This window comes from Dendrobates tinctorius, unplaced genomic scaffold, assembly GCF_039654945.1.
Source record: "Dendrobates tinctorius isolate UK_male_01 unplaced genomic scaffold, ASM3965494v1 ptg000157l, whole genome shotgun sequence".
In the NCBI taxonomy this organism is placed as follows: Eukaryota; Metazoa; Chordata; class Amphibia; order Anura; family Dendrobatidae; genus Dendrobates; species Dendrobates tinctorius.
In genome coordinates, this window is record NW_027361824.1 from 14,899,396 (window position 1) to 14,924,921 (window position 25,526).

The window sequence follows — 25,526 nt, forward strand, 5'->3', positions numbered from 1 at the left end:
ATTTATAAAATTAAGTGACTTTGCCTCTTATACATTTTTGAAGCGACATGGATTTCTACTCTTGAAGTCAACTTCTAAAAATATTTTGAGCCCTATCCCCAATCTTTCTACCAACCCTTCCCATAAAGTCTCACTTTGGGGCACATAAGCACAAGCCAAGCCCCCTTTTATGTCCCATTTTCTTTGGAAATCCCATGGTCAGTAGGAAAGTCATAGACCCATTCTGGGCTAAAAGAGCTTTGGTGGTTTGCCAACTGCAGGACCCCCCTAAAACTTAGAACATTGGTGGGGATAATCATTTAAAGATAAAGAATGAACATTTTGTGAATTCCAGACTGAACTCAAGATCTCATTAACTCCGGAACATTTTTTGAACTTATTTCTGTATGTTATTTTTTTTTTTTTTTGTAAAATTTTGTGGAAAATTTGTTCAAAAATTTTGTCTAAATTTGTCTTTCAATTTTTATTTTTCAGCCATTCATAAAATGAAAAAAAAAAAATTTTCGGCCATTTATTTAAGTCATTGGAAAGGCGTGTGGAACTCGTCCAAATTTTGACCATTTTTCACGCGTTGAAGTTTAATTAATTTTTGTAGTCATTCATTCCGAAAAAAAAAAAAGTTTTTCAGCCGTTAATTCTTTCATTTTATTGTAAATTTCACAGAAGGCAATTTCATGCTCTTTGTGTTGATTCTGGCTACAATTAGGCACCAAAAATATATAATACTATTCCGCCTTATGTTTTTTTTCTTTCTCTTCTTACATTGGACTTTGAAAATGTAAAATAATACGGATAACATTTATTAAAAACTACATCGGCTCCTATTCTGAAGATCGTGTTCTTGAGGATTAATAAAACTCTTTAAAAGCAAAAATTCAACAATTTCTTTTTTCATTTTTTTCTTTTTATTTCACACATGAGCAAGACAGACAGATCGTCCAGTCTACGCCGGTCTTCACAGAGGTCCTTTTATTTCAGCCCACAGCCACTCCATGGAACACGTTTAATTTTGACTACCGCACTGTTGGTTTTAATTTAAAGGATTTGATGAAATTCTTGAACGATTTTTTTTTTGAAGAACGGAAAAAAAAAAAATTGCGTTCTAATATTTCTTCTGACGTCTTCCCCTCTCGAGGGAAAACACGTCTGCCCTTTCACTGAGTACAAGTGGTTAATATAAGACTATTGACATGTGTTTCTTATCTTCTACGGACTAAGGCGTACAAGAGTTTTCTCTTTTTTTTTTTGGAATTTTAATGTTCGCACATATTTTCTATGACAGACACGGGCAAGGTTGTGTAAACTTTTGAATAAAATCAAGGTTATATAAATGTGTGAATTTGCCTTCTGAAGTTCTTCTGGTTGGAACCTCGAGGAAGAGGTGCGCTGTGCGGGGTACGCTTGCTTCCTCAAGCATTTTGCTTTCTCGCTTTATTAACAAAACTGTAAAATGCAACATTTTAGGTTTTGTATAATTATTTTTGGTTTCTGGTCCTGATTGTTTTTTATATAATTACTGTCACTTTTGAAGACTTTAGTAAAATGTTTCATGTTATTGGTATGTGATGTTTTATCTTTCAGTCCCATGATTGCGGCAGCCATTGACTAGCTATTGTGATGGTAAGTCGTCTATAGTGACTTCCACTTCCTATTACTAATTAAAGGCCCTGTCACACACAGCGAGATCGCTGATTTTGTGACGCACCAGCGATCTCGCCAGCGATCTCACTGTGTGTGACACCCATCAGCGACCGGCCCCCCTGCCGGGCATCGCTGATCGTGCTTGAACGTCCTGGGCAATTTTTTGATTGTTGGTCTCCCACTGGCCAGCACGCATCGCTGCGTGTGGCAGCGGGAGACCAACGAACAGCGAGCTCCCAGCGCTGTAAGCAGATGCTGGGAGCTGGTATCCAAGGTAAATGGGTCGCCCTCCCAGGGCCGTGGGGTACTCGGTACCGGGCCGGTGTCAGGGGGATGTGTCACAGCAGCAGTGACCCGGTCCGTGGCCCTGGGCGCCCAAGTAATCAGGGGTGTTGAATGGTGGTTTGTAGTTAATGTAATAGTTCGTGACACCACCTGTGGTGTTCGGCAAGTGGGATGTTGGGCCAACGCTGCATGCAGATCCTCTAGGGCTGGTGGTGTGTTGCAGCCAAGATGGTGAAGCTCCCCACAGGTGGAGCTGTAGCCCCAGGGCAGTGTAGATGTAGGGGCAGAGGAGAAGTGAAGGCGGTGTAGAAGCTGATACCCAGATGTAGTGGTACAGGGTGTGTTGGTGCAGGAATAATTGGAGGACACCAGAGCATGCAGTTCCAAAGCTTTACTCACTGTTTGTAGCACACACAGGTGCCTGCCTCCGTGCTGTGTCCTCCGGGTCAGGAACTCAGTCAACCTCCAGATCAGATGGAATGCTCCCTTCCAACACTCTGCCAACATGTGCCTTTCTGAACGTTTCCTCTTATAGTGCCTTTAAGTGTGAAGTACTCCTAGTACTGAGTTACACTGGAGTGCCTCCTGACAGATGTTCCCAAGAACTCTACTTGTACGGCAGACAGCTGTAGCCTGCTTCGGAGACTCCTCTCTCCTGAGTCCCGGCTCACTATTCACGTTGCTGTTGTGCCCCCAAGTCTTAGATGGGAGTAGTACATTTACAGCCCACTATTCCACCGGTGTCTGCTGCAGGACCTTCAGTATCCATACACCCTCGGGGACCGGGCCACGGCCTTGCGCTTAGAACTTCTAGGCAGGGTTCTCCTCTAACCCACGTCTTCTCTGTTCCTTTTTACTCCTTCGTTCCGTACTAATCCCTCTCTCTCATAGAAGATCAGGTTTCAGTCCAACTTCTTTCTCCTTCTTTCCTTTCCTGTGCCAGCTGTCTCAGATCACTGAGGCAGCTGCAGCACTCCTTCCTCCATCCCTCTTCCAGGGATCCTCACCCCTCTCTGAGTGACACTCTCTCTCTCACTCACTGACTGACTGACTCACTAAACCTTCCCGCTCTTTATGTATTCTAAACTCCACCCGCCTCCCAGCACATTTCATGTTCCAAGCAGGGAGCCACCAGAGGTGCTCTGCTACACTCCAAGCAGGGAGCTGCAATGTGGCTTTGCTGAACTACCATGTTGTGTGGGATGCGAGTGTTGGAGCGTGGTCAGGAGCCTCCAACTCACCTGGATGGTGGGGTACCACACCTCAGGAGGAGGTGCAGTACCTCTGTGGCAACTGAATCCTCAGGGGCGCCACATAAATATCGGGTAACTAAGCGCGCGTCACTTAGTTACCCATTGTGTACCTTAGATACCTGCGTGATCGCGTTGGGAGCTGGTAACCAAGGTACACAGCAGGTAACTAAGTGACGCGTGTTTAGTTACCCGATCTTTACCTTGGATACCAGCTCCCAGCGCAAGCACGCAGGTATCTAAGGTACACAGCGGGTAACTAAGTGACGCTCTCGCTTAGTTACCTGATATTTACTTGGGATACCAGCATCCTCGCTGGTCCTGATCGCTGGTGAAATCTTCCTGTTTGGCAGCTCACCAGCGATGATGTAACAACGCACCAGCGATCCTGACCAGGTCGTATCATTGTCGGGATCACTGGTGCATCGTTTAGTGTGACGGGACCCTAACTGCTATGGTGCCACCTCTTCTTGCATTAGTAAATTAATCTTTCTAGCTATTCACAAAAGCCACTAGCACAGGGAAGCATAAAATTGAGATAGCAAGTCAAATAGGAAAAGGACTCACATGCTTTATCTATGAGTGGTTGACAGAAGCAGGACTCACATCTATGAGTGGGAGAGAGAAGCAAGACTCACAGGCTTTCTCTATGAGTTGGTGGACGAAACAGGACTCACAGGCTTTCTCTATGAGTGGGTGATAGAAGCAGGACTCACAGGCTTTCTCTATGAGTGGGTGATTGAAGCAGGACTCACAGGCTTTCTCTATGAGTGGGTGATAGAAGCAGGACTCACAGGCTTTCTCTATGAGTGGGTGATTGAAGCAGGACTCACAGACATTCTCTATGAGTGGGTGAGAGAAGCAAAGCTCACAGGCTTTCTCTAGGAGTGGGTGAGAGAAGCAGGACTCACAGGCTTTCTCTATGAGTGGGTGATAGAAGCAGGACTCACAGGCTTTCTCTATGAGTGGGTAAGAGAAGCAGGACTCACAGATATTCTCTGTGAGTGGGTGAGAGAAGCAGGACTCACAGGCTCTCTCTATGAGTGGGTGAGAGAAGCAGGACTCACAGGCTTTCTCTATGAGTGGGTGAGAGAAGTGACACGCCCCAGGGGCCGTGGGATACTCGGTACCAGGCCGGTCATCTTAAAGGGATGTGTCACAGTGGCAGTGACCCGGTCCGTGGCCCCAGGCGGTCATGTTAAAGGGGAGTATTGATTAGGGATAAAGTTTATGTAGTGATTCGTGACGCCAGTTGGAGTGTTCGACTGTAGGATAGCCGGCACTGCAGATGATCCCTGGGGAGTAGAGGGTGATGGCAGTGCAGATGTTTAACCCTCTCCAACCAGGGCTGACCCCCAGAGATTGTGATGGAAGTAGAAGGCACGGAGTAATAAGGCAGGAGACAAGAAAAGTCACTTTATCATTTACTGTAGTTCAACTGCAGTTCAGAGGAGATATTACAACTCTCACCAGGTTACAGTCTGCTTTGCAAAATGGGAGTTATCCTTCACTCTGCTGTGACTCAGTGTAAGCTTCCTGCTATTCTAATCCCTTCAGGGACCAAGGCTTCCCAGAGTTTGGAACTTCTAGTATAGCTTCTACTCACTGTGTTTTCCTCCTCGGGCAACTTGCAGCTTGGTTCCTTTGTGAAGTTCCTTCTTGCAAAATCCTTCACTGATCCTAGTTCACTGCAGTCTTCCCGTGGAAAACACTGCGCTGTTGGTTGTATAAACTCAGTCTCTCAGCTTAGCACCCTGCTCTGAAAGCATGGATGGCCTAGGGGCTGATTCCCTGATGCTTCTTAGCTTTACTCCTGGATCAAGCACATGTCATGGCTCCCAGGAGCGTTCACTTCCACCTTCTTCACCACTGAAAACAACAACTCTTGACTCACTCCTCCCCCTCCCAGTTAGGGTATGTCTGCAAAGCTCTAAGCTTCAGACAAGTAAGGGAGTGAGGTAAATTGTGTGTGTTTTGTGGTCTCTAGCAGAGAAAGAATAACTCCCATTGCTCACAAAACACATACAAAACAGTACATATTTAACCCTTTTGTGGCAGTAAAGATGCAGGGTGCCACAGAAGCAGGACTCAAAGGCTTTCTCTATGAGTGGGAGAGAGAAGCAGGACTCACAGGCTCTCTCTATGAGTGGGTGAGAGAAGCAGGACTCACAGGCTTTATCAGTGGGAAGAGGAAGCAGAACTTATAGGCTTTCTTTATCAGTGGGAGGAGGAAGAAGGACTCACAGGCCTTCTCTATGAGTGGTCCCGGGAAGCATGACTCACAAGCTTTTTCTTTGAAGAGATAGCCGGACCCACAGGCTTTCTCTTGGTGGAGGAACAAGATTCCCAGGCTTTATTTCTGAGCGGACAAAGAAGCAGGACTCACAAGCTTTCGCCATGATTCCGGGCAGTAGTTAAACAGCTTTTTAAATAAAAATACTGTATCAAATAGTAAACTACGGCACATATCCCCGAGCTCAGCCTCTCTCCCTTTATCCTACGCTGTGCTCAGATAGAGACTAGAGAGACACATAAAGCTGACTTTGTTGTCTGGTGCCGGTGACTACAGTACATAGCTGGGAGGTGCGATGTAGCAATCCTCTATCTGCAGATGTTATCACTGCCATCTTTTTAATTAAAGCTGTTTCATCGCTTTATGATTATTAATCTGTGTTTTTCTAACCTTTTTTCCAATCCTGCAGCTATGTGACTACAATGGTTTCTTGATTAAATTTAATTGCTAAAAAACAATGATTCATAGAGGTAAAATGTTACTCCACCCCAAAGATTCCACAGTGTTACGTCTGTGTCGATTCTGTCCTTAGTTTACCTGGGAAGCCAATATGAAGCCATGGTGTTTAAAGTATTTTTTTTTTTTTTCGTATATGACTTGTGAATCCAGATATTCATTTCCATTTGTGGCGCAAATTCAATAGGAGAAGTGCAAATTATTATTTAAAGGGGTGGACCCATCTTTTTGGATAGGTAAAGTTGCAAAGTGCTTGTAAAAACAGGCTATTTTGCATTTTACTTCTTTAAAGAAATCCTCTCTTTTCTTAAGAACAGAAGGATTTTTAATTGTACAGTTTAAAGATCATTGCCTAGGTTACCGGCCACTTCTGCAATCTATTATTGGTGGCTAGTCTCCTAGGCAAGGAATGCAGTGCTTACAACCTCTTTGCTATAGAGCTTGCAAGTGCTGCACTAAATATGGATTTCCGCGCGCTCCCCAAATACTACAGAGACAAAGCTGCCTCTGCTTACAGCATCGAGCGAGCACAGTTTGGACCAACGGCGCAATTATGTAGCCAGGATCGGAGACAGAACTTATGACCGATCCTTTAATGGTGTGTTAAGCTTATTTTAATCCAGCAGTTTGAGTAACAGAATAAAACAGCTTTTAGAGCAGAAACCACATTTATAATCCCTTGAAAAAGAATTCATACCCTGTGGGTTGTTCCACATATTTTCAAGTTACATCCTCAAACAGAAATTTATTTTATTGGGATTTTACATGATACCAATACAATGTAGGAAGTATTTGTGAAGTGTAAAGGAAATTATATAAAGTTTTCTAATTATTTTAACAATATAAATCTGAAAATTGTGATGTGCATTTGTACTCGGCCTCTGTAGTCTAATACCCCTAAATAAAATCATGAGTGACCAATTGCCTCCAAAAGTGTAATTTATGGTATAACTACAGCTGTTCTGTGAAGGCCTCAGAGGTTTGTGTGAGAACATTAGGGAGCAAACAGCATCATGAAAACCAAGGAGCACACCAGACAGGTCAGGGATAAATTTGCAGAGAAAAGTAAAGCATGGTTAGGTTATAAAAAATATCCCAAGTTCAGAACATTTCACAGAAAACTGTTCAATCCATCATCCAAAAATGGACGGAGTGTGCACAAATGCAAACCTACCAAGACGTGGCCGTCCACCTACACTGGCATCCTAAGCAAAGAGAGCACTAATTAGAGAAGCAGCCAAGAGGCCCAAGGTCACTGTGGAGGAGTTGCAAAGATCCATAGCTCAGGGGAGGGGAATTTGTCCAAAGGACAACTATTAGTCATATGCTCCACAAATCTGGCCTTTATGGAATGAAAAAACATTTACTGTGAGTTTGTAGGTGTAACGGGAAAAAAAATGCAGAAAAGTTCACAGGACATGAAAACTTTTTCCAAGGCACTACATGAGCCACAAAAGAGAACTGTAGAAGAGCTGCACAAGTTCTGGTTGAAGGCTGTGTAATACCATATTTATAAATTCCTTTAACTACTTGTAGACCGCCCTTTGTTTTAAACCATGGGGCTGGCCTGAAGTCTATGCAGCCTAACTATTCAGGAGCTTGTTGCCTCTGACAACCCCAAATAGAAGGTAGAAATGCTTTATTACCGTCTCTGCCTTCTTGATTGCTAAGTAAACAGTACAATAAGGAAAAACATCACTTTATCCTTCCATCCTAGAGATCGTGTGATCGCTCGGTGAAAGGGGAGATCAGGAGGTGCTGGATCTTAGCAGACCCAGATCAGCTCATTAGTGGACTCGGGAGGCTGAATTTAACCTGTAACTGGGGCTAATATGCCAACCCCAGTTACAGAGGAAATCATAAATAATAAAAATGTATTGAAATGTCAAAGTACCCCAAAAAAAGTATTTTATCACCTTACGGGAGACACAAGATGTGAAATAAAAGCAAGACAGATAAAGGATAAAAAAGAAAACAAGATAAAAAAGAAGAAAGCCACTAAACCTGGATGAAAAAAAAAACTAACAAATCTGACATGTAAAGATAATAGTTAATGTGAGAGATGTGAAATGTATCTTATTCATCCTTTGACAACTTAAAATGTTGTTCATATTTTTGTTTAATACTATTCTTTTTTTCTGAAGAATAAAAGGAAAAGAATGAGTAAAAAAACATAAAAATTAGATGTCACATATCGAAAAAAAGTAGCAAAATTTATTTGAATAACTGAACGAGAAATTTTTTTTAGAGATCCTAATTTAACATATATTTAAAAAAAGAAAATCTGCCTGGTCAGGGGGAGGGGGATAATTTTTCCTGCCCTTTAGCTCTTATAGTCAGAATCTGATTTTCGCTCTCCATGTTATTATTTTCTGCTGGGCTAATGCTTATAAACAGCAGTCGATCAGAAAAAGCAGAACTGCAGTGTATGAAATGGATAAGGAATAGAGCCACGGTCTGAGCACTTAATGATCATTTCAGACTACCGCAGGCTCTTGTAAGCAATGCAGTGGAGCTGGAGTCACTGAGCGCAGATGTGCACTAATACAAGTAAAAAGCTACCTACGGGCTACATCACTAATATTACTATCTTTGAGGTTGTATTTTGTAAATATCCTGTAAGTAAAATGAAAATCTAATTTATAAAAGGAATGCTCACAGGCAAACAGCACAACATAAAGGAAATTAAACCTTTAATATTTCTCAACAAGTTAAAATAGCTCTTGAGGAATTTAACAATGGAAAGAAACATGGAATCCGGAAAAGAATCAAACTAGACAAAAAGTATCCAAGCAACGAATGGTCCTAAAAAGGAAGAAGAGCACAAAGAGACACCTAAAGGGGTTGTCCACCCCTTTTTTCACTTAAATGGGGGCCCACAGAGATGGAAGCAAACATATCCAGTAGTCTTGCCCTCCAATCTCTGCTGATCCTCGATATCACTGCCTGGTTCCCCCATTGGTCTCATTCCTTATCTTGCAGTGGACGGTGGTGTGTGACCGATGAGATGGTCACCGATGGGGAGGTCCTGATGTCCGAAATCCTTAGCGATCAACTGTAACTTTTGATTAAAATTCGGCAGTAGAAACAGTTTGTAGACAATGTCTATGTTCATCATTTCAATGGGAGTGGAGAACGTCAACTAGCCTGTATGATTGGCTGAGGGGTACATGGCCTATTTCCACCAGCCATGAAACCTGCTAGTGGCAGATTGGAGTGGGTTTTGGCTGAAGGACCACCACTTATCCTAAGGAAAAGCCACCAATATTGCAGTCCGGGACCACCACTTGAATAATTTGACTTATAGGGTAGCTACTTCCAATTAATGTTATTACTGTGATATTTTTCTTACCTCTCCGAGAGATCTGTATGTTGTTGTATGACCTGTGATGTGCGGGTGTGTAGATGGTGGCTGTATTGTACAGCCACTGTCTGCCTGTAACAGCAGCAACCGGAGCTAGCTCAGTTCTCTGCTGCTTAGCCACTTTAACGTTGTCTATTAGTACGATGGAAGGGAACAGATGAGATAACGTTGGTAGCAAGGGGACTGCTCAAGGCATCTTGGTCATCCTATGAAGTCCAGCCTTGGAGGACGGCATTTCAACTATGTGTGGTCCCATTGCATTGCAGCATTTAGTATGGTCAAAGTTTCAAATCCTTTGTGGAGAGGGGACTAAAAAAAGAAATAAAAAATCTATATAGTAAAAAAAATAAAAAAATAAATATAAAAGTTTAAATCACTCTCCTTTTCCCCGTATAAAAGTAAAACAAAAAATGTTAATAACATAAACATATTCAATATTGTCATGTCCATAAAAGTCCCATCTACCAAAATATAAACTTAATAAATATGTTAAAGGGTTATTTCTAACATTACAATGTGGTCTTATAATAACGGACCCATATATTTATTCAGTTGAGATAATATAACTCATTTCTAATTTTGCCACGTTTTGCACAGATCATCCCGTAAAGGATCTATTTAACCTCAAGTTGCAAATGGAAACAAATTGTAGTATTTCCAGAGCTCATGGTCCAACATGTGCTTCTCTGGGCTTCCTGATGGCATAGCTCTGCTCTGCTAGGTGTCTAGAGGGAACTTCTACTGTGAGGGTTAATATCACGGAAAGTAGCGGAGCCACCTTCGTTAAAGTGCAGAGATCATACCTGAAAGCAGTAATGCATGTTTGCCGATAAGAAGAGCGATGTACTACAAGATAGGCTGTGTATAGAGGGGCTGAAAGGAGAGATATACTGCAAGATAATGCTCTGTATAGAGGGGCTGTGAGGAGATATAAACTAAAGGAATGGGCTGTATAAAAGGGGCTGAGAAGAGAGTAATACAACAGGATGGGGCTCTGAGTAGAGGGGCAGAAATTACCAATAGGATGGGGCTATATACAGAGGGCTGAAAGGAAAAATATACTGTAGGATGGGGCTCAATACAGGAGGCTGAGGGGAAGATATACTGCAGGATGGGCCTGTAAATACAGGGGATATAAAAAAAAGTCTACAGTATACAGCCATGTTAAAATACAAGATTTTTGCCATGTAAAAAATCATACCAAGAAGAATCATTTCAGAACTTTTTCCACATTTATTATTATTCAAAATCTGTACAATTTAATTGTAAAACACACTGAACACTGAAATCTTTTTTAATGGTAAAAGAAAGTTAACAAAATAAAATAATGTGGTTGCAAATACGCATGCCCTTAGATTAGTACTTTGCTGAAGATCCCTTTGACTTTATGAAAGCATTCAGTCTTTTTAGTTTGAGTCTATCAGCATGGCACAACTAGAATTGGCGATCTTTGTCCCCTCTTCCTTGCAGTTGCTTAACGTCTGTCAGTTTTTCTGGGGCATCTCCTGTGTACAGTGCCCTCTACAGGTCACCCATAGGTTTTCAATTGGATTGAAGTCAGGGCACTGGCTGGGCCATTCCAAAACTCTGGCAAAGAAATTCATTTGTTGATTTGTATGTATTCTTAGGGTCTTTGTGCTGAAAGATAAAATCTCCCTTCATATTCAGATTTTTTATTTTAATGCAGCCTCCACCATGATTCACTGTGGGTATGGTGCTCTTTTGGTGATGCGAAGTGTTGGTTATGCGCCAAACATACCTTTTGGAATTAAGGCCAAAAATTTCAACCTTGGCCTCATCGCACCATAACATGTTACCGGCATGCTTTTGGAAGGTTTGATGTAGGTTTTGGCAAAACATAACTAGGCTTGGATGGTTTTTTTTGCAAGTAAAAGCTTCCACTTAACCACCCTACCCCAAAAGTCAGACAAATGAATACAGAAGATTGTTATCACATGCAGTAGTCAACCAGTACTTGGAAGAAATTCGTACAGCTCCTTTAATGTTGCTGTTGGTGTCTTGGCTGCCCCCGAACCAATTTTCACTTTCCTATTCATAAATTTTTGAGGAACGTCCAGATCTATGTAAAGTCACTACTGTGCCAAATTTAAGTCACTTCTTGATGACCATTGTTAGAGTGTTCAAAGAAATGACTAATGCCTTGGAAATTTTTTTGTACCCTCTCATGACTGATAAATCTAAAAAATGAGATCCATTTGCTGTGTTGTCAGCTGTTTATGGGCTTTGGCTTTAGCTGTAAAACGCAACTAAGAAAATGTCAGGAAAATTCTGATCACACAGTTAAAGTTTATATGGGGTTAATCAGAATCACTGCACTACTATTTAACACTAGTTTAAATGTGATTGGCTAATTCTGAACACAAACACATCCCCAGTGTCAGTAATGGTAATTCCCTTTGCAACACTCCACAAGCTTCGGTTCTTCCTTGGGGCAACTTCCTACCCAGTTACCAGCAAATCCAGAGATAAATTCTTTCTACGGCACTCTTGAGCCTTGGAAACAATGTATCTACAACCCGATCCCCAATCATAAGACGGGGTTGACACTTATGCAACCGCATTATTTTAGTTTTTTATTTTTCTTTCCCTTCTCAAAATGATATCACTTTGTTTCTCAATGGATTTGTACAGATTATGGGCATCATTAAAAGTGTAAAAAGTTCTGATATGATTCTTCTGCGTACGATTATTTTTTACAAAACAAAAACCTTGCATTTTAAAAGGGGTGTGTAGACTTTTTTATATCTTCTGTAGAGGGGTTAAGAAGTGTGATATACTGCAGGATGGGGCTGTATATACGGGGGCTGAAAGGATGTGCTGCAGGATGGGGTTCTGTATGGAGGGACTGAGATCTTATACTACAGAATGGGTGTGTATATAGAAGAGTTGAGAGGATATACTACAGTTTAATGTATAGAGGGGGTGAGATGTTATACTGCAGTTTGGGGCTGAATATAAAGGGGTTGAGAGAGGCAAAACACTCAAGGATATGGCTAAGAAGGGCTAAAAGCTTATACTGTAAGATGGGGTTGTGTATATGTGATGCCCCCAGGAGTATGGTCGCCACAGTGACATGGCCTTCCTCCAGGGAGGGTGATGTCAGGCTTGGAAGCAATGAAGGGTCTCTCTAGCAGTTAACCATAACATGCAACACAGTTCCCACTCCGGGCCAGCAGAGGGAGCTCTGAACCAGAATTGGGGGAGGAGTGCTCTCTGAGGGCCAGGAAGGGAAGTGGGGAGTTAGTGTGAGGAGGCCAAAGTGTGTAGATGTGGGGAGAGAAGCTGGGAGACTGAGCGGAGTTGAGAGCTCGTTCCCAGCTGGAGCGCATGAGCTGGAGCGCATGATCTGGAGCCTGGTCTCCACGGTTGTATGGATACTAATGGTCCTGCAACAGAAACCAGAGGAATAGGAAGCTGTAAATGCTCTATTTCCACCTAAGACTCGGAGGCACAACAGCAACGGGTGAGCCAAGAGAAGAGATAGAAGGCTACAGCTGTCTGCCATACGAGGTAGATCTGAGAGGGAACAAGAAGGAGGAACTTCAGTGTAACACAGTACTGGATGTACCTCAAGTAAGCGCTAGGAAGGAGACTACACAACCCATCTGCATAGAGAGATTCCTGAGTTGCTTCCAGGCTAATCAGCTCCTGTGCCATCTGTAATCTGGACCCTGGACTGCACTTACAAAGTAAAGGTAAAGAAACTACATTCCGCTGTGTCCTTGCCTTCTTTCTGCAACTTCTCCAGCACTGCTAGATCTCTGTGCCAGACACTGCACCTCTTCCCCAACACAGATCTACACTGCCCTGGGACTACAGCCCTGCCTGTGGAGGGCTACACCATCCTTGCTGCACCACACCATCTGTCCCAGAGGATCTGTCTGTAGCATCGGCTTAACATCTTCATTGCCTAATACCACAGGTGGCATCACGAATCACTCATAAACTTTATTCCACCACTCTACCCCTTTTACATGGGCGCCCAGGGCCATGGACGGGGGCACCGCTGCTGTGACATTCCCCTCTGAGAGACCGGCCCGGTATCGAGTACCCCACAGCCCTGGGAGGGCGACCCATATAAAGGTGCTGAAAGGAGTGATATACTGCAGGATTTGACTGTATACAGGGGCTGAGATTAGTTGAGGTGTGTTTGTTGCCTTCTACTGAGATGCCAGAGATATGAAAATGCTTCTTTATTGATGCACAAGACAGACGATTATCTTCTCTCATAAGCATCAACAGACCAGCATTTTCAGTTTTACAAACCTGATCTGTCAGCAGCCAGCACCAAACCACTCAAAAATGTGGTGGAATTCAGGAGAGTTTAGAGCTGCTATACACCAGCTAAAAATTATGTAAAACCATACAGGCAGCAAAACTGATGTAGATGGCAGAAGATAAAGTCAGACAGGCAGGATACTGTGCAGACAAAAGAGTTGACAGAGACATATTGTGAATTCTACACTCATAAGCTTGATGATAACTCAGGGGAGTAGGGCTAGTCGGGAGCGGACAGGAGAGGGGAGAGGTGTCTGCAGCACCAAGGAGAAGCCGGTTGGGAAATGTAGCTTTTACAGCTAAGAATAGGACAGCCCATTCAGCTGGATTCAGAGAGGGGCAGATAGAAAAAAGACACAAAGTTACAAGAAAAAAACTTTATATTGTGATTAATCTTTATATTAACAATAAATATGCATATGCTGCGCTTTGTGAAAAGTAATGTGATTCAGCACTAGCTATGTATAGAGTACGTCATACCTGCCATAAAACAGGTCTCAGCATATTGGTGAGCAGTAGTCACCGCTTTCTTCCAGCATTAGATCTGGGTGGTGGGTTGAAGACGAGTCGCCCATGACGTCATCTTTTGTTTTGAATTGGGAATGGGAAAACCAATTTAATTCTTTCAAGGACCCTCCATAAAGCTAAGAAAATATAGTCTTTAGCCTTAATAAAGGAAACATGTAATTTTAGAAGGTCTTCAAATAGCTACCTTTAATAGAAAAAAAAAAATAGTTGGTGGATCCATTGGTATTCTCCAAATTTTCAGGTCTTGCAAAAAAAATCAATCCTTGCCCTCCCATTATCGGTTTAATAATATATATTCATAAGAAAAGGTTCTGCCATGCAAGTCACATTTTTCATGTCATAATTTAGCTTCCAAAACTTAAAAAAAAAGTTAATTAAAAAAAAAAAATTTGATTTGATTTTTTAAATGTCAGGATATGCGCATGAATCCGCTCTTCTATAAGCTGTACTACTTTATTATGGCGACAATTAAATTCAAAATCCCCATCTGCCCCTCCAGGAAACATTTTACACTTTTTACCTACATGAGAACCTGCAAATGTACAAGTGGCATTTCACCAAAAACAGTATATAAAAGAATGAATATAAAAATATAACTGACTTGTAGAAAATATTTCATATTTTACCTTTTTTGTTTTTTTATTTCATACAAACTTTAAGCGGTTTACTTACATTTATAATTATATATATAAAAAGGTAGAATAAAGAAAGTGAACGCTATATTCATAAATATCTCTCTCTCTCTCTGTAGGTTCTGCATACAAAACAAAAATTTGTACATCCACCGACAGTGGCAGGACACTGTTATCTGGGCGTTGACTTGAGATGCTTTGAATTCGATACATGGAATTCTAAAGAATGTAAACAATACTTAAAGGGGACTTGTCACTTGCCATAAATACGTAATTTTTCTTGTGCCGTTTGAATGCCGCTGTTCTCCTGAATCCGGCAATGCTTTTCTTTTGTTTCTGCGCCTTTCTATTCCTGAGATATGGCCTTCTTTTTCTTGCACATAAATCTGGTCTTGTTAGGCAAGGGGCGTGGTCCTGATGACGCCCACCAGGAAGACCTGAGCACCACGCCCACTTTCCTGAAAAGGCTAGATTTACATATAGGGAAAAGGAGGCCGTATATCAGGAACGGAGAGTCGCTGGAACAAAAGGAAAACATCGCCGGATTCAGGAGAACGGCGGCATTTACACCATGAGAACAGATTACATATTAGTTGCAAGTGACAAGTCCTCCTTAAAATGATACTCTGGTTTGGGGACACTTTGTAGACTATATAAAAAAGTTTTTTATAAAAAAAAAAATTCTTTTCAGTTACAGGAAATCCAAAAATACTGTAAAATTTTCCTTGACAATATCTGCCGGATGCAGAGTATAATAAGACAGTCCATAGTTTGTTAAAAAAGCAGGAAATCCGAAGTTTTCTTTTTTCTTTTGTGCAGAATTTTTGAATTTTCCTCTTATATTAATGTCTAACCAATACCTTAATATTCTCTACACAGTATTTCCAGTCCAGAGCTACATTTTAGTAAAGTGAACCTGAAATGGTTTGAATTCCACTCTTTTTTTTTTCCAGATAGAGCCCATTGAATAACACAGCTTAAAGGGGGCTTTGAAGTCCAGTCCAGCATTTTACTTCACAGGTAAAAATAATCCCTTATTCTTCGCTAGTAGATCACTAAAAGTACCAAGGTAGAATCCACTTCATGACCATAAGAAGAGTCATGATTATTTACAACATGGCAGGCACCAGGAGGTGGTTGGGCGGTCCAAATGTTGACCACAGTCTTTACATTTTTTTTTTGCAATTTCGAAAACATTCATGTCGGTCCTGATATTTTCCTATTATCATATCTCATTTGGCACAATATTTAAAAATCTTTGTCTAGTAGAAGAAAGTACTTCCCGACCGTGGACAGTGCTTTGATTTTTCATGTTTTTTTTTATTCGTGAGGTCTGGAACGGATACAAAACAATTTTTTGTTTTTTTTGTGCTTTTTTTTTGTGTTTTGTTTTGTTTTTTTTTCATTTGCAAACGTATCTCTCCACGGTCCTCTCACATTTTTTGCAAGTTACATAGCAACACCAATGGTATTTGCAATGACACCGCTCCACCACCGTGTCCATGTAAGGGTTGTATCCTCGGCCGCAGCACATTAAATCACAACTGTCGCTTCCAAACGAGGTTTTATTGCATTGTCTGAAAGAAAACAATGAGACAATGGAGGGTTAATCACTTTCCTTCAGCATAAGGAGCATTCAGTGGACGGCGTTAATGTCAAACATAACCTGGCAGCAGATGCATCATCTAATTCCGCAACAGCAAAAAAAAAGAAAAAAAGACAAAAACAACCACAACAGGGCGACTATAATGCATTCTGTATGGGCCTGAATGCGGCTGACGTGATGATTAAATGTCCTTAGATGCCACTGCTGTATGGAACGTGCACAGGAAGGTCACACGATGGGAAACTGAGCAGAATTTAATGGCACCAGATGGAAAACACTGGACATTTTTCTCTTTGTTTTGCTAATAGGATTTATTCCCCTTTTTTCATGTGGGCACACACAGCTGGGCATGTCATTTTTTATTGAGGTTTTATTTGGATGACATCATAAACTTGAAACAATTAAAACCAAATGTATTTGTATATTATATATAGTCTGCGGCTCGAGTCACAAAAGTAGAAACGCAACTGTGGGGGCAACAATAGCCCCCCATCCCTGCTCTAACCACATGCTATGGATATCTGCTGTAGCGGGCACATGTGGCCACCTCTCTATGGTAATGAGCATGTGTGACCACCTCTCTATGATAATGGGCATGTGTGACCACCTCTATATGGTAATGAGCATGTATGACCACCTCTCTATGGTAATGAGCATGTATGACCACCTCTCTATGATAATGGGCACATGTGGCCACTTCTCTATGGTAATGAGCATGTGTGACCACCTCTCTATGATAATGGGCATGTGTGACCACCTCTCTATGGTAATGGGCACATGTGGCCACTTCTCTATGGTAATGAGCATGTGTGACCACCTCTCTATGGTTATGGGCATGTGTGACCACCTCTCTATGATAATGGGCACATGTGGCCACTTCTCTATGGTAATGAGCATGTATGACCACCTCTCTATGATAATGGGCATGTGTGACCACCTCTCTATGATAATGAGCATGTATGACCACCTCTCTATGGTAATGAGCATGTATGACCACCTCTCTATGGTAATGAGCATGTATGACCACCTCTCTATGGTAATGGGCATGTATGACCACCTCTCTATGGTAATGGGCACATGTGACCACCACTCTATGGTTATGGGCATGTGTGACCACCTCTCTATGATAATGGGCACATGTGGCCACTTCTCTATGGTAATGAGCATGTATGACCACCTCTCTATGATAATGGGCATGTGTGACCACCTCTCTATGGTAATGAGCATGTATGACCACCTCTCTATGGTAATGAGCATGTATGACCACCTCTCTATGGTAATGGGCATGTATGACCACCACTCTATGGTTATGGGCATGTGTGACCACCTCTCTATGATAATGGGCATTTGTGACCACCTCTCTATGGTAATGAGCATATGTGACCATCTCTCTATGGTAATGAGCATGTGTGACCACCTCTCTATGATAATGGGCACATGTGGCCACTTCTCTATGGTAATGAGCATGTATGACCACCTCTCTATGATAATGGGCACATGTGGCCACTTCTCTATGGTAATGAGCATGTGTGACCACCTCTCTATGATAATGGGCACATGTGGCCACCTCTCTATGGTAATGAGCATGTATGACCACCTCTCTATGGTAATGGGCATGTATGACCACCACTCTATGGTTATGGGCATGTGTGACCACCTCTCTATGATAATGGGCATTTGTGACCACCTCTCTATGGTAATGGCATGTGTGACCATCACTCTATGGTAATGAGCATGTGTGACCACCTCTCTATGGTAATGGCATGTGTGACCACCACTCTATGGTAATGAGCATGTGTGACCACCTCTCTATGGTAATGGGCATGTGTGACCACCTCTCTATGGTAATGGCATGTGTGACCACCTCTCTACGGTAATGAGAATGTGTGACCACCTCCCTATGGTAATGGGCACACGTGAGCACCTCTCTATGGTAATGTGCATGTGTGACCACCTTTCTATGGTAATGGGCATGTGTGACCACCTCTCTATGGTAATTGGCATGTGTGACCACCTCTCTATGGTAATGGGCATGTGTGACCACCTCTCTATGGTAATGGCATGTGTGACCACCTCTCTACGGTAATGAGAATGTGTGACCACCTCCCTATGGTAATGGGCACACGTGAGCACCTCTCTATGGTAATGTGCATGTGTGACCACCTTTCTATGGTAATGGGCATGTGTGACCACCTCTCTATGGTAATTGGCATGTGTGACCACCTCTCTATGGTAATGGGCATGTGTGACCACCTCTCTATGGTAATCAGCATGTGTGACCACCACTCTATGGTAATGAGCATGTGTGACCACCACTCTATGGTAATGGGCATATGTGACCACCTCTCTATGGTAATGGGCATGTGTAACCACCACTCTATGGTAATGAGCATGTGTGACCACCTCTCTATGGTAATGAGCATGTGTGACCACCACTCTATGGTAATGAGTATGTGTGACCACCACTCTATGGTAATGGGCATATGTGACCACCTCTCTATGGTAATGGGCATGTGTGACCACCTCTCTATGGTAATGGGCATAATCCGAACCTCGCACCTCCGCCTCCAAGACTTCTCTCGTGCTGCTCCAGCTCTCTGGAATGCACTTCCCCAGGCGATCAGACTGATACCTAGCCCTGACCTATTCAAGCGCGCTTTGAAAACCCATCTCTTCAAACAAGCCTACCACATCAACTACCCAGCAAGCTAACTTTGCCCTGTTCCCTCCTTCCAAATATTATTCTGAATCTGCACCCTACTATTCATCTGTCTCCACACCCTTCATGCACATGATAACTGCACTTGATACTTGTCTATTGCACTTAAACACACGGGCTGATGACCGGATCATGCAGCTTTATATGAAAATCCCTATTATAATTGCCAGACCTGAATTAACAAGCATTTTTCACCTACTGTGTCCCCCCATTTCCTTGTAGATTGTAAGCTTGCGAGCAGGGACCTCACTCCTAATGTCACTGTTTGAATTGTCTTAACTTGTATTGAATTTATTGTCTGTACATGTCCCCGCTTAATTGTAAAGTGCTGCGGAATATGTTGGCGCTATATAAATAAAAATTATTATTATTATAATGGGCATGTGTGACCACCTCTCTATGGTAATGAGCATGTGTGAACACCACTCTATGGTAATGGGCATGTGTAACCACCTCTCTATGGTAATGGCATGTGTGACCACCTCTCTATGGTAATGAGCATGTGTGACCACCACTCTATGGTTATGGGCATGTGTGACCACCTCTCTATGGTAATGGGCATGTGTGACCACCTCTCTATGATAATGAGAATGTGTGACCACCTCTCTATGGTAATGGGCATGTATGACCACCTCCCTATGGTAATGAGCATGTGTGACCACCTCTCTATGGTAATGAGCATGTGTGACCACCTCTCTATGGTAATGAGCATGTTTGACCACCTCTCTATGGTAATGGGCATGTGTGACCACCTCTCTATGGTAATGAGCATGTGTGACCACCTCTCTATGGTAATGAGCATGTGTGACCACAACTCTATGGTTATGGGCATGTGTGACCACCACTCTATGGTAATGAGCATGTGTGACCACCTCTCTATGGTAATGAGCATGTGTGACCACAACTCTATGGTAATGGCATGTGTGACCACCACTCTATGGTAATGGGCATGTGTGCCCACCTCTGTATGGTAATGAGCATGTGCGACCACCTCTCTACGGTAATGAGCATGTGTGACCACCTCTCTATGGTAATGAGCATGTGTGACCACCTCTCTATGGTAATGGGCATGTGTGACCACCTTTCTATGGTAATGAGCATGTGTGACCACCTCTCTATGGTAATGAGCATGTGTGACCACCTCTCTATGGTAATGAGCATGTGTGACCACCTCTCTATGGTAATGAGCATGTGTGACCACCTCTCTATGGTAATGAGCATGTGTGACCTCCTCTATATGGTAACGGGCATGTGTGACCACCTCTCTATGGTAACTGGCATGTGTGACCACCTCTCTATGGTAATGGGCATGTGTGACCATCTCTCTATGGTAATGGGCATGTGTGACCACCTCTCTATGGTAATGGGCATGTGTGACCACCTCTCTGCGGTAATGGGCATGTGTGACCACCTCTCTACAGTAGGGTATGTGCACACGTTGTGGATTTGTTGCAGATCCGCAGCGGATTTGACGCCGCGGATCCGCAAGTGATTTACAATACAATGATAACCTATGTAAAAAAAAATTGTGCACATGCTGTGGAAAATTCCACACGGAATCCGCAGCGGTTTATTTTCCGCAGCATGTCAATTCTTTGTGCGGATTCCGCAGTGTTTTTACACCCATTCCATTATAGAAATCTGCAGGTGTAAAAACGCAGGGGAAATCTGCACAAAATCCACAATAAATCCGCAGGAAATCCGCATAAAAAACGTGCGGATTTTGACCTGCGGATTTTGCCAAGAGATGCAGATTCCGCGTGGAAAAATCCGCACCGCAATCCGCAACGTGTGCACATACCCTTAATGGTCACACGGGCGACACTGTTGATGAAAACAACATACAGATGACATTGATGATAGAAACGGACACATGGATGACACTGATGATAAAAACGGACACATGGATGACAATGATGATAAAAACGGACATACAGGTGACACTGATGATAAACACAGATACACGAATGACACTGATGATAATAACAACGGACACACGGATGACACTGAGGAGTTGAATCATCGACAGATTCCCATAAAAAAAAAAGATAAGATATAATATGATTTACAACAATATAAAATGCTACTAATATTACTAATTCTAAAAAATCTACACAATATAAAATACTACAATGTGTACAAGCTTATAATTGTCCATAAAACCCAGCTAGATGTACATATTGGTACTAGTATTTATATTATTATATAAAATTGTACAAAAGTAATAATAATAATAAAAATATTATTAATGATTCTATGCTAATCATAATAATAATAGTAACACACAATGTTATCTTTCCGGAGATAAGCGGCATTAACAGAACCAGTTCAGGTCGCTGGCAGATGTCATATATGTCTGTGAACCTCTCCGGGGGTCACCAGAGGATTTCATTGTGCAGAACATGAGAAGACAAAAGGAAGAATGGAGCCTGACAGATCCCGCCATGCACAGGAGAAGATCCTGGAAATTGATCTGTGCAGCTCAACAATCAGGCTGGAAGTAAGAAAAGAAGGAACGTCGCATCGTGTCCCGGGGAAGGAGAGACTGAGACAATGGGGAGATGATAAGAGGAGTAATGGAGGAAAGAGAGAATACGCAAAGTAGCCACAGAGACTGCCAAGAGATTCTGTTTCCCAAACTCCATCACCCCACCGGCCTAAACTACAGAGGAAATGACAGAAATGGCCACTCAGTATCAGGTCTTAAACGGTCACATCCAATGCTGCATTCACCATTCTGCACTGAAGTCTGGACAATAATATAGATATGTGGACATGCAGGACGTTAGAGGAATGCTAGGGGAGGGAGGTGCCGGACAACGGCTGTTTCGCAATTACTCGCTGCGCTGGACCCGTAGAAGCGAGTAATCGAGAAGCGGCCGTTGTCCGGCACCTCCCTCCCCTAGCATTCCTCTAACATCCTGCATGTCCACATATCTGTTGATGGAATTCATGTGAAATAAAGACGCACAGTTTTCAGCTTCATTGGTGAGTGCTGCATATTTCTTCTTTTTTCATTATATATTGAGAAGTTCTCCATACCATACCTGCTAACGTTTAGGTTGGGTCTGCAAATATCTTTTGCATTAGGTTTGGTTTTTTCGAGTCTGTTGCACCTCCTATCTAATAACCCTAACCCAAGAATGCATCACTTGGTCACTTGGCTTCAGGCTTTTTTTTTTTTTACCACTGGTCTGGAGCCATATCCCAAAATTATATGAAATGTTGTTATCCTGCCCCTGTGAAAGCTGGATACCCTGCAACTGTCCCAGACAAACTGATGTGCCGGAACGGTGGGAATGATCCCGTTGCAAACGAGAGGATCAGTTACTTCTTTATTTTCCCAGTTCCTTCATTAGTTTCCATCCGGCGCAGAGCCGGACACATGTGGATCTAGCATTAATACTGCAGCTCTGGGACATAGACACTACTACGGGTACAAAAAGTGGTGCTGGAAATTTTCACCCATGGCCATGCAGCCTTTTTAGAACCCATCGTCATTTGTGTTCTGCTCCCAATATGTCATGCAAAAGAATCTTCTAGAAGAGCTGGTTTCTAGGAGGTTTTGACAAGCTTCAACAAAACCTGGGAGATTTGCAAACTTCAAGGAGTCATGGATGTCTACCCTTTGTCCAGGAGCCTAGTGGACGCTCTGGAAGAGTTGATAATTAATGGTCTACACCCTTCCCGTAAGCAAATATGATGTTCTAGCCCAAGAGAAAAACCTACTTATGATTGGAGATGTTGAAGTATGGGGCATGATGAGCTCTGAAGCCCATATGAAGAGACCAGTGATCTAAATTTCTCACGATAATTGGGTGGTCTGTTACAGATTTTACATTGGGTTCCAGGAGCATCAAGTTAAACCTTTGATGAGTTTACGTGAAACCTCTCATGTAACATCCATCGAACATCTCATGGAACATTCTTAAAAAGTAGAGACGTCCCAGACTCCAAGAAGTTTTTGCAAATCATCACAATGCCACCAAAAATGTCCTGGAAAGCAGTTATTCCCCAAAGTTTTCGTGCGCTTGATGTCGGGATGCTCCACCAACAGAATGAGCCTCGATTATCCATATTCATGGGACAGGTAAGAGAGGCATGGAATTAACATAGAGAGAACCTAGTACTAGGAAAGAATAACCAGCTCACCTGGGCTACCGAACCTGGCCTACCAAATAAGGCAGGGTAAAAAAAAAAATAAAATAATGGCATGCTTCACGCACCACAATTGACAGTCTCCCAAAAGGGAGCATGCATGAAAGTTGGTAAGTATGATGTATAAATACTAAGAAGGTGAGGGTTCTATTTAGGCCTCGTTCACACGTTCAGTACCATCAGCAGATTTGGCTTTCAGTATCATGTTTATGCTGATGACACACAACTATACACATCATCCCCTGACCTTACCCCCGCTGTACTACAGAACGCCAGTGACTGTCTGTCCGCAGTCTCCAACATCATGGCCGCTCTCTATCTGAAACTCAACCTCTCCAAAACTGAACTTCTTCTGCTCCCACCATCTACTAACCTCCCTAAATCTGACATTTCCCTCTCCGTGGGTGGCACCACAATAACACCCCGGCAGCAGGCGCGCTGTCTGGGTGTTATGTTTGACACCAATCTCTCCTTCACCTCCCATATACAATCTCTTGCCTGCTCCTGCCGCTTACACCTAAAGAACATCTCCAGAATCTGCCCTTTTCTCACGATGGAAACAACAAAAACCCTCACTGTCGCATTGATCCATTCCCACCTGGACTACTGTAACGCTCTATTAATTTGCCTCCCCGTTACTTGACTTTCCCCTCTCCAGTCCATACTTAATCCAGTCACCCACAAAGCTCTCCACAGTGCAGCACCCCCCTACATATCCTCCCTCATTTCTGTCTATCGGCCTAACCGACCACTGCGCTCTGCAAACGACTTTCGACTAACCTCTACACTAATCCGCACCTCCAACTCCTGACTAAAAGATTTCTCCGGCGCTGCGCCAATCCTCTGGAATGCTCTACCCCAAGAAATCAGGAATATCCACAATTTGCATAGTTTCAGGCGCTCCCTCAAAACACATTTGTTCAGAGCGGCCTATCACGTTCACTAATCAAAGTCATTTTATGTGTAAGTGTGTGTGTGTAGCCCGTTCACTATCTCCATCCATCCCTCGCTCCCTCAAGATGCCTGGACCTTCATTGAAAATACATCACTGTAAATACACACCTGTACTCTGTATCTCCCCCACCTCATTGCAGATTGTAAGCTCTCACGAGCAGGGGCGGCTTATTTTGCTTTAACGATTGTATTGTTAACCTTGTTACTTATGACTTGTGTTTTGAAACTGTTAAACTGTAAAGCGCTGCGGAATATGTTGGCGCTATATAAAGATTATTATTATTATTATTTGGTCAGTATTTTACATCAGCATTTGTAAGCCAAAACCAGGAGTGGGTGATAAATACAGAACTGGTAACGTGTTTCTATTGCTGCCTCGGAGTAACCCTTGACTCTGCCCTGTCCTTCAAACCGCACATCCAAGCTCTCTGCACCTCCTGTGGCCTCCAGCTCAAAAATATTTCCAGAATCCGTCCCTTCCTCCAAAAATATTTCCAGAATCCGTCCCTTCCTCAACCCTCACTCTACTAAAATGCTTGTGCATGCCCTCATCATCTCCCGCCTCGACTACTGCAACATCCTTTTCTGTGGTCTCCCTGCTAACACCCTCGCACCTCTCCAGTCCATCCTTAACTCTGCCGCCCGACTAATTCATCTCTCTCCTCGCTTATCCTCCGCTTCTCCCCTCTGCAAATCTCTTCACTGGCTCCCATTCCCTCAGCGTATCCAGTTCAAATTACTAACACTGACCTACAAGGCCATCTATAACCTGTCTCCCCCATATGTCTCTGAACTAATCTCCCTTTATCTTCCCTCATGTAATCTCCGGTCCTCCCAAGACTTCCTTCTCTCCTCCACACTTATTCGCTCCTCACCCAACCGCCTCCAAGACTTCTCCCGAATATCCCCCATCCTCTGGAATTCCTTGCCCCAACACGTCTGACTATCAACCACACTCGGATCCTTCAGATGGAACCTGAAAACCCACCTCTTCAAAAAAGCCTACAGCCTGCAATGACCCCGCTACCGCCTCACCATCACTGGAGCTGCTGCATCCCCCCAACCTACTGTCTCCTTCCCCACCATCCTGTAGAATGTAAGCCCTAAAGGGCAGGGTCCTCTCCCCTCTGTATCAGTCTGTGATTGTTAGCTTACTGTAAGTGATATCTGTAATTTGTATGTAACCCCTTCTCATGTACAGCACCATGGAATCAATGGCGCTATATAAATAAATAATAATAATACTTTTCCTCTGACTTTTCCTCTCCTGATTTTGGCTTATAAATACTGATGTAAAATATTGACCAAATACTGAATGTGTGAACGACGACTTAAAGAAAC

At 42.9% G+C, this 25,526-nt stretch overlaps 1 protein-coding gene across 2 annotated transcripts in view; it reads right to left on the reverse strand.

Annotated features, from left to right (window-relative positions):
• Positions 1 to 4,587: 4,587 nt before the first annotated feature.
• The window catches only part of WNT11 (Wnt family member 11), a 179,845-nt gene continuing 158,906 nt past the window's right edge, over positions 4,588 to 25,526 (reverse strand). For both annotated transcript variants that reach the window (XM_073548609.1, XM_073548608.1), the window contains exon 6: positions 4,588 to 16,325. In XM_073548609.1, the coding sequence (XP_073404710.1) occupies positions 16,151 to 16,325 (175 nt within the window). In that variant the 3' untranslated portion in view covers positions 4,588 to 16,150. The remainder of the gene's footprint in view (positions 16,326 to 25,526) is intronic.